The sequence below is a fragment of the Pholcus phalangioides genome, unplaced genomic scaffold (assembly GCF_987345545.1).
Source record: "Pholcus phalangioides strain wild (caught in Gottingen) unplaced genomic scaffold, Ppha-v1.0 ptg000041l_1, whole genome shotgun sequence".
NCBI lineage: Eukaryota > Metazoa > Arthropoda > Arachnida > Araneae > Pholcidae > Pholcus > Pholcus phalangioides.
The window spans coordinates 2759492-2770017 of record NW_028301627.1 but is presented as its reverse complement, the minus strand read 5'-3'; the positions used below and the strand labels follow the sequence as shown (position 1 = coordinate 2770017).

Sequence of the window (10526 nt, the reverse complement as noted above, 5' to 3'; positions counted from 1 at the left end):
GGATATTCCAGCCCGTCCAGTAATCCGGCGTTTTCTACGCGGGGTTTCTTCGGGCATAAAAGAGGTGAACATGCCACCGCAGAAGTTTATGTTAGTTAAATGGGCTTTTCCAATTAACTTCCAGTAATCCATCGATTTCGATTATCTGGTGCATCCTGGTCTGATATTGTGTAGTATTAGCGAGAGTCCACTGTATTCTGAACTGAATAATAAAACTGAACAAGAATGAATCAAAAATAAATAATTTTATTCTTAAAAAAAAAAAATTTTTTTTGAATGGAGGCATTCTATGTTCCTGAAATCAAAGACGGCAATCATTTGCTTTGGTTGGTCTTTTTTCATGTCAGGATAACCATCCACACACACCTAAACTCAGCATTTGGATACGAGGTTTCTGTTTTAAATAAATGTCGCTGTAAACGACTTACTCTTGACAGATGATTTCATTTATTGAAGCACTGTCCAAGTGATAAATCCGGTTTCGAGACTAACGGCTATGTTGATAATCAAGGAATCAGATGGAGTTGCTCTCCTTGGTGAAGCAGACTTGTCCTCTTCGTTAACGGTTCAAAACGGTGGCACTGGGATTCATCACAGGCCACGAACTCAGTTCCTTATACTTCTTCCCATTCAGCAAGATTTCACTCGTTGAAGCACCCACATCACGTAAAAACTGAATAGTTCAAACATTTGGACATAACACCTCATTGCTGCCTAAACGTTCTCTTCTACTTCGCTGACTGCGTTTTACGCCGTTATTAGAAATACTAAACCAACTAAACTGCTGCGCCACCACCTGGTCCACGCAGGACACATGCTCATGACTTCCCAACGTGCATCCGATTGTGGGCAGCTAAATAGGAACGATCCGAGAATTTCTTACCGCAAACACCGCACTCAAACGGCTTCTCCCTTGTGTGAGTCCTGATGTGTCTCTTCAAAAGAGTAAGCGACGTAAACGTTTTCTCGCAGAGACTGCATTCGTGCGGCTTCTCCGTAGTGTGGATCATGTTATGGCCGCTTAGATGGGCGCGCTGCTTGAACTTCGCTCCGCAGACACCACACTGATACGGCCTCTCTCCGCTGTGGAACAGGACATGCTTCATCAAACCCGTACGTCTCGAGAATTTCTTGCCGCAAGCGTCACATCTGTGGCGCTTCTCTCCGGTATGGATGAACTCGTGCTTGGTCAAGTTCGATTTCAATAAGAATCTTTTGCCGCAGCTACGGCACTCGAAAGCTTTTTCTTCGGTGTGTGTCCTCTTGTGGCTGTTCAAGCGGGAATTCGTTCTGAACCTTTTACTGCAGAAACTACATGCATACGGCATTTCTCCAGTGTGGATCCGACCATGTTTGACAAGGTCGTGGGGCCACGAAAAGCTTTTACCGCAGAAACATTTGTGACTCTTTTTTCGAGAATGAGACGCCCTGTGCGAGTACAAGTTGGAACCAGATTTGAACGTTTTTCCGCAAATCTCGCACTCGTACGGTTTTTCGCCTGTGTGGATCCTTCTGTGGATGTTCAAATTCGACATTTGCGCGAACTTTGTCCCACAAACGATGCACTCGTGAGGCTTTTCTCCGGTGTGGGTCATTCCATGCACAGCCAGGTGAGAGCTACGCGAGAATCTCTTGCCGCAAACCTCGCACCTGTAACGCTTCTCTCCGGTATGGACCATCTGGTGCTGCCTCAAATTCGACAGATAGGGGAATGCCTTGCCACAGACATCGCACTTATGACGCTTGTTCTTCACAATGATCTCATGGAGGGTATCTGAATCGAATCCGTCATCACTGGGGATCTCATTGCTTGTCGAGTTACTCACATCCACAGCTGATTTATCTTCTTCCGAACTCGTTGCCCACGTAGTCATGAAGGAAATATCACTGGAGTCACCGCCATCATTACTCTCCTGCGAATTATCCACAGCAGTCACTGTGGCAGCAAGATCATGCTGATTTTCTGCACTGTGGATCCTTTCATGTCTAATCAAATTACTCCTCCGAGCGAAACTCTTGCCGCAAACTTCACATTGGTACGGCCTCTCCCCCGTATGAATCATCTGGTGCTGTTTCAAGTTCGACAACCAAGGGAATCTTTCTCCGCATATAGCACACTCGTAACGTTTCTTGTTGGAATAATTGTTCAAATCGGAACTTTCAGTTTGGGACCTAGAACTCGCTGAGTCATCAGATTTGCTTGGCTCTTCTACAGATGAATCATCATCTGAAGAAGAAATCAACGTTATTGAAATGTCACTGGAATCACTCTCCTCGTTGCCATTCTGAAGATTATCTGTAGTCGATGAATGTGAACTACACATGCCTATTTGCAGTGTGGTGGAAGATTGTCAGCAATAAGCTTCGAAAGAGCTAGTTCCTCCCCATATTCCTGAAGGTAACGGAAAGTGTCGAGCGAGAACCTCACTCGTTGTACATGTGTTGCAAACCATAGTGTCGGTATGCTTCTCGAATTGTTTCTCACATGGGGCCAAAATCATTTTGACGAGGCTCTCCAAGTACCTAGAGATGCAAAGAAAATAACATTAACAAGAAGAGCACAACAGTCATGGAAATGCGCCTATTAAGAGCGCTCGATAAGACACCAGGTGAGAAGAATTTTTGACAACAGGCACTTTAGATAAATGTTTCTTAATTCTTTTTCACCATGGGCTCCCATTTGAACATATTTTCTTCAAGTCTACCCAGGGGCTCCAGTAGCCTCGAGCTACCTGATCGGCCACTTAAACAACGCTGGGTTTTTTCTGTCCCCCGTTTTTTCCCCCTCCCCCTTCAATTTGAACAAACAAAGAAAGAATTTGGCATGCCAGACTTCACCTGTTTGTGGCCCTGCGGTGCAGTCTTCTTGCAAGACAAATAGACGAATAACTTTCACTAATTCCTCACGCTGTATTAAATTTTATGTTTTCACGTTGGCTCAACCCCACCTTGGTTTTGTACTATAAAATAATAATAATAAACTGTCATCTCTTTTACCACGACTGCGGTGCCTGTTACGGCCAAACTTGTCACATGCTTCCAAAGGCGGCTCTAAAGACATTGTTACCGAAAATTCTCGAGTATATAAATGATATTATTCAATTAAAATTCCTAAGCGCCAATCAGCGAAATGCAAAAACTTGCCTTAAGAAGTCACTTACAAAATAATAATATATTTTTAAATGCAATATTTATCGATATAATGATCATAGTTTAAAAAATCACTATATTTTGGCAACTTGTCGCCATGTTGAAAAGTTTGTATCACCTTGAAAGTTTGAATTTTTAGGGATTATACACAGATGAAATGTTAATGGAATAGATTGGCACATTGCAAATCTGGAACTGAGATCTCAGTCCAAAGTTGTCTGACTAGAATTTAAAACTTGTTCTTTAGCTGCAGAAAGTTGCCGAGTGTGGAATCCTTTCATCACATTTTAAAACAGGGTGAAAGAAATGGTGTTAGAATTAAGATGTTTTTTCCCTCTTTTTTTCCTTTGTCTGCTGGGGGGGGGGGGGGGAAGGAAGAAACACTTCTATCACAACAAATCGCCTGCACAAGAAGTGTTCAACAAATGAAATAACTCGGCTTATTGGTTCGTGTTTTATTTAGATTGTCTCATTTTAAAAACAATGACAAGATATCTCGTTTAACTTGATGCCTTTCATTTTGCAATCCAGAAATATCCCGCCTCCTGAAAATTTCCCTCTCATTTTGGAGTATTCAGAGAAGTTTACAGTCTTCTGGGAGCAGCATCTCATCCATAAAACATGTTTTTCTTTCGCCAACCTGCCAATCAACTGCCAGTGGGCAGAGTCAGCGTTTGTTCCAAGTCTGAAAACAAAAGGAGAAACACAATTTTTTTTCTTTCTGTTCGAGGTAGTATAGGATTATGCGTACGGTATAAATAACAGAAAACGATAGTTTTCTCTTCCTAGTTTTTTTTTAATTGTTACTTTCGGTGTTGAGGGAAGCATTTATCAGCTCACGCAGTCGGAAAAAAAAATATTCTTCTTGAAAATTTGTGTCAGTCTAGAAAGTTTAGTGATTTACACTGTGGCAGTTATAATGTGGATCAGGAAAGTGTTAAAAACAGCTTTAAAGGGTAAACAAAGAGCTTGAAAAATTGAAATAAACTTTAGGCACCAGCCAAATTTCTTAGGAGCCAAAAAAAAAAATTATTTTAATCTCAATGAAAATGGTCCTGAATAACTTTTTTTTCAGTTTTTCTAGGATTTTATATCCTTTTCCCATGTTAAGACCAGGGTTGGCAAGTTTTTGCCACAGTGGAAAAAGCCATGGTAAAAACTGCCCCGGCAAAAATGGCTTTTGCCACATTTTTGCCAGTGACAAAAATTCATAGCATTAAAAAATTGGATTTATCTGTTTCCAATTCTATAAATAAATAAAGTCTTTTGCGTATGAATTTTTTTATAACAAATCTTGATGATACATATTTTATTTTGATATGTTTTCATATTTTTGGTTGCTGAATATTCATTTTTATATCATGTAATTTTATAAGTTTTACACGTTTTTTAAGTTTTTGTATTGAAAAGAATAGTTTGTGATTGATTTTTGCTGATTTTGCCAATTTTTGCCACTTTGGGTAAAAACCCAACCCTGGTTCAGACACATATCATTTTGAAATCAGAAAAAAAAAATGTGTCATTCATAGACACAAATTCAGCAATCACATAGTGCTTGCAAAAATGTTTTTGCCCCAACATGGTAACTTTGTGCCTGGGATTTATTTATCAATGATTTAATTATAAAAAAAAACAAAAAACTTTTCATCGCTCCCTGTGCAAGATTCCCTCTCATATGAAGTTATTTTTTAATTATCAAAAAATGATTACTCGCACACCTTTTTATGGGAATAAGAAAATGAAAGAAAAAAAAATGCAACATATTAGAAATGTCTCTGTCAGATAGAAACAAATGCAGGGGAAAAGTTTGTGGCTCCATCCAGAGCGGTAACTAGGATTTTTGCCTCCCAGGGCAAACATTATTTTGCTGTCCCCCCAACCTTTAAATTTTATAACAGTATTCTTTGTTCCCACCTAAAATTGCTGCCTGGGGCAGTAGCCCCCTCTGTTTCCCTCTATTTACAGCCCTGGATCCATCTTCTGAATTACTGGTCACTTGGAAAACACAAATGAAAAGATGAAACCAGTTAAATGGGAAGGCTATTATTAGCGGTTGAAAAAAAAAATTTTTTTATTGATAAGGACAATCATATTATTGTCAAATTTTTAATTTGATTTTGCTATTTATGAATTACAAACCCTCAATCATTGACGATAAATTCTGAACACTTACTTCAATGCCAAAATGAAAATTTCTGCAAATGACTTTTTGGAGCAGTATCTACATTTCACTAATTGGAAGTTTTATCACATGGGAACTATGTAAAAAATTAATTAGTCATAGTTATTATAGTTGTTGGTTAATATAGTTAGGCATAATTAGAATTATTTTTTTATGTATACACCCCCCCCCCATTAAAAAATTACATTGTAAGAAACCGCAAGTCATCTCAGAACTTTCTTGTAATTGGAAGTATATTTCTAATGTCGATGGTTTCAAGAACAGTCAAATCAAACCAAGGCGTTATACAAAAAACAATCACCTTCATTCAGACACAAAAAAAAAAAGACGGACATCTAAGAGAGGTGGTTTTTAACATGCTAGGCAGGGCTTCCACTCAAAAAAATTAGAAAAAGTAGGAGGGGGTTCCAGGGGCGTAGCCAGAAATTTCGTTCGGGGGGGGGGGAACCAAACTGACAAAACAATGGATTTGGCCATCTTTTAACCTTTTTTCGGTCATTTTCTCACATTTCGGGGGGGGGGGGCCCCCTCGCTACGCCCTTGGGGGGTTCCCCTCTTTAGAGGATAAAATCATAGCATATTTAAAAAAAGATTCTTCAAAAAATGTTTTAATAAAAAATAACAAAACTTTTTTCATAGCACTATTTCAGTATCCAGATTGGCTCCAGGCAAAGCAAAATGACAGAAACGACTTCAGTAACGAAAGCAATTTTGGGCCGAAACAGTGTACTAGCAACTACACATAAAGGCCCGTATACATGCATTAAGTGATTAAGTTGGTAACTAAATTTTAAGTTGTCAAGCACGTTAAAATGTATGAAGACGATAAGGGTCATTTACATGGGTTTAGTTGGTAAGTGCATAAATGATTTAGTAATTTAGTGAAATAAAGACGGTTCTATTTTTTCCGGTTAAGTAAACCTATGTGCATGAGCTAATGGGTGTGGCCTGCCACTCTTGGAGGGGTCTTTTCGCTCCCTCTCGAGGGGGTTTATTTTTATCTCAATCACGAACCTGTTTATGCTCCATCGTCTCCAACCATTTCGCTAGAATTCCACGGAAATATAGGATAGGATGGTGAAGCTGCCAGAGGACACAACCTTCAAGTTTGTTGAAGAATATCTTTGCCATAAATGTTTGTTGAACTATAGAAATGAAAACTACCATAACAAACAAGCTAAAAATGATTCGATGTTGGAAGCTGTGGAATATTCGGTTGACGTGCTGCCAGGAGTTGAAAAAAAAAAATTAAATATCCAAAAATATATCGGGTGCTGGTGTGGAGGATTTATTATATATTAAAAACTGGATGGGGGGGGAGGGTTAGAATATTTGTCTCATCCAGAACGAATTTGCTGCCATCTATTGCAAAAATACATAATCAAATATTTAACATAAAGATACCATCTGCATTAAATTAAAATAATAATAATAATTTCTAGGTTTAATGAAATTTATTATTTAATTTTTAACCCTTAGAATTTCCTAGAATCTCCTCCCATAATGTTTCCGGCTCACATAATTCATAATTTATCTCCTCTTTAACTTCGATTAAAATATCATATAATCGATATTTACGTCAGTCTATAATATGTTATTCTTTTTCCCTCGTATAAGTTAAAGTGAATTGTTTATTCACATATATATTTATTAATTGAATTTATACGTGAAAGTGCATAAATTTATTGTTGCAGAAGCTATGAGCTTTAAAACAAACATCTCTTTGAATGAAAGATATATAAAAAATTATTACTATTATTTTCCCATGCATTGCGCCTCCCTCCCTTCGTGGATTGAATAGACCGAAGCGCGCATGCGCTAGTTGCTCTTTGCCTCCATAAAAATTATCCAATGATTATCCCGTCTACTTAATAACTTATCATGTGGACACTTTTAGAACAATTGCCAACTTGAAATTTAGTTCCCAACTTAATCCCTTACCACGTGTAAACGACCCTTAATTCTTTGCTGTCTTTCCACACAATAAATTACATTCTTTTTTTTTCTCGAGGAGTCTTCCAAAGTCCAATTGCTCCACTCTGTTCCTGGATGCACAATATTTATGGGGGGTTTTTTTTCTTCTTTTTGGAATGTCATTTCCTCGAGACCACTTTCGAAAGCACAATGTTAAAGTTTGTAAATTAAATAAATAATGCTATTTATTATCAAATATATATTACTCGGGTCACAAAATGCCCAAAACCCAGCCTTGTTGAAGGCATTGGGAAGCTGATACTTTCTTTTTAACATGGGGGGCTGTGGGTATACATAGACATCATTTAAGGAAAATCACATCAATGGTAATCAATGGGGACAGAATGCGTGGGCAGAATGCGTGGGGGGGGGCACTGCCCCCCCAGAGTCAAACGTGGAGTAGACTGATCTAATGTATATACAAGGGGTGATCAAATGAAAAGGTACGAAATGACGTAAAAGCGTAACAGTTAAATATTGCATATTCCACCATGGGAGAACGTAGCGAGACATCTCGGGATGCAATTGGAGTCTCTGACTGGGATCGGAGCATGCGTGGACGCCCACATGCACAGGAGAGAGCAGAGGCTCTTATCAAAAGCGGCGTCCAAATGATGCGGCAGTCCATATGAGGACAAGATGGCGTTCGTGTTGCAAAATTCAACGATTGAGGAGCAGCGAGGTGTTATCCGATTTCTGACAGCGGAAGGTGAGAAACCGGCAGCTATTCATCGCCGGATGGTGACAGTTTACGGGGAGAAATGTGTCTCTGGCAAGTCTGTCAGAAAATGGAGTGCCCGTTTTCGTGCAGGCAGTGAGAGTGTGGGTGATGACCCGAGACCAGGCCAGGCAAACACTGTCATCACGAGCGATCTCATCAACAAGGTGGACGACCTAGTGAGAAGTGATCAGCATGTCACATTGCGAATGTTGGCGGTGAAGGTGGATGTCAGCTATGGAACCGTGTGGACAATTGTTCACGACAGGTTGCGATATCGGAAGGTGTGTGCCGCTTGGGTTCCGAAGCAGCTCACAGACCAGCAAAAGTAACTGCGTATGGGGCTAGCACTGCAACATCTGTTTCTGTATCAGGAAGACCCCGCTTTCATGGAGCGGATCGTCACAGGTGATGAGACCTGGTGCCATCACTACGAGCCAGAAACAAAGCGGGACAGCATGCAGTGGAAGCATGCGTCGTCACCTCCCCCTACAAAATTTCAAAGCCGTGCCGTCAGCAGGCAAGGTGTTGCTCACCGTCTTTTTCGACGTTCAAGGTCCGCTACTTGTGGAATTCCTCAAGCACAGAAAAACCATTAACTCCGATGTGTACTGTGAGACACTCCGACGCCTACGCAGATCCATCAAGAACAAAGTCTGGGGCTGCTCACGAAGGGCGTGGTTCTGCTCCATGATAACGTGCATCCACACGTCTCCAAAGTCACACACATGGAACTGGCCAAGTTCAAGTGGGAGCCGTTGGACCATCCGCCCTACAGTCCGGACAAGTCGCCCTGCGATTTCCATGTGTTTGGTCCACTGAAGAAACACCTGAAAGGGAAGCATTTCAACTCGGACGACGTACTCAAGGAAGCTGTGAAGGACTGGGTCTCGTCACAGCCACAGGAATTCTGGGAACAAGGAATCCTGTGGCTTGTTCATCAGTGGGATCGTTGTGCTCAGGCCTATGGGGTATATTTTGAATAAAGTCTACATTTGTACCCACCGTGTCGTTTCGTACCTTTTCATTTGATCACCCCTTATATGTATAGATGAATTGACATCATCATCATCGTGCCCCCCAGCAATAATGACCTCGCCCCCCCCCCCAGACTTCCAAGTCAATCCCGCCTATGGACGGGAGGTTTCATCATAGATGTGGAACCTTTATATTTCTTGCTAGGTTTTTTACAAAAAGAAAAAAAACTCAGCACAGGAGACCTTCCATTTCTCTCAAAAAGAATGGTTGAGGAAAAAAAGGTCCCTAGTAACATCTACTGACCTGTAATTTAATGTGAACTTGATGAAGAATTAATCAGTGAATCCACATGAGAAGGGATCTTAATTATGACCATTAAACGATCGAAATCAGAGAGCACGATTTGAACGGCAATGCCCACCCGGTAAACATTGTCGACTGTGACCATAAAAACTCGCACTGGTTTACAGAGAGATGGGTTTGTAGTGGTTGTTGTCTTCCTTCACTATATAAAAGTGTCGCATTGGCGACTGTTTCTGTCAAACTTTTCATCTGTATTGAAGTTTTTTTTAATTTCTTTTTGTTTGTGTGAATAAATCTTTTTAATGTCTTCAGACTTTAGAAATTTTTTTCCTAATCTTCAGTCCTTCAATCGGATTGAAGATACCGACAGGATTGAATCAATCCTGTCGGTATTTTTGATTCAACTGCACAAGCGCCATCTCCCGAAAAACGGGATGATCTTATCCTTATGATAAGAATGAATCGTTACTTAACTGACCATATTTACTTGAGGAAAATACAGGGAATTTTGCTATAAATACGGGACGTGGTCGATTCACGCCAAAATTAAGTAATGACGCCAAAAATAAACGTCGCCAACCGCAGGAAATGAAGCGTTACTGAAAATTGCAGTAAATTGAAAAAAAAAAAAAAACCATGACTAATATGTTAGATGAATATTGCATAGGGTGCATTAGTCACGTCACGACCGGCAGCGCTGATTCCAAACACGCATGAGTTGAGAGAGATTATAAAAGAAAACGTCACAGATTAGACACTCTTCAAATTATTTTTCTAAAAAATATATGATCAAATAAGACTTGTGAGCTCTTGAAATGCAAACTTCACACTCTAGTGAACATGTAGTGTTAAAAATATAATAATAGTTCGTCTCTAATTAACTTGGGTGCTTTTTATATATTTCTCGCATGCTCTCTTCCTATACTTTTTAATTCTATGGAACATGCGCGATCTTCCGAGAAACTATTCACTATCGAATTCCATAGTGTCTTTACGATAATTTTTGGAGAGTGTTATGATAAAACTCGTATTGGACTTATCTGTTACGTTTATACAAAAATTGCCACGTTTTCAAGACAAATAAATTCAATTGGTTGAATGGTCGACGCGTTTCGGCTATTCAATGAAGAGCCGTCATCAGGACCTCGTGGTCAGAATTCACATGAATCTATGGAGGACAGAATAACAGGAGGTGATGCGACCAGCGCGTCCGATGAGTAA

At 39.9% G+C, this 10526-nt stretch overlaps 2 protein-coding genes across 2 annotated transcripts; one reads left to right on the top strand and one right to left on the bottom strand.

The window, feature by feature from the left end:
- Window positions 1-285: 285 nt before the first annotated feature.
- LOC149065046 (uncharacterized) lies at window positions 286-9425 on the bottom strand. The gene is made up of 2 exons (XM_089254502.1): window positions 9306-9425; window positions 286-2523 (listed from the first exon to the last, which is right to left on the bottom strand). Exon 2 carries the CDS (start codon window positions 2322-2324, stop codon window positions 819-821), a length of 1506 nt encoding a protein of 501 aa, XP_089110628.1. The 5' UTR covers window positions 2325-2523; window positions 9306-9425; the 3' UTR covers window positions 286-818.
- On the top strand, window positions 7946-8356 carry LOC149065047 (protein GVQW3-like). The gene has a single exon (XM_089254277.1). It carries the CDS (start codon window positions 7946-7948, stop codon window positions 8354-8356), a length of 411 nt encoding a protein of 136 aa, XP_089110403.1.
- Window positions 9426-10526: the final 1101 nt, after the last annotated feature.

Bases quoted from the DNA above. Each gene is read 5' to 3' on its own strand.
- LOC149065047 (XM_089254277.1), top strand. From the start codon at position 7,946: ATGGCGTTCGTGTTGCAAAATTCAACGATTGAGGAGCAGCGAGGTGTT.
- LOC149065046 (XM_089254502.1), bottom strand. From the start codon at position 2,324: ATGTGTAGTTCACATTCATCGACTACAGATAATCTTCAGAATGGCAAC.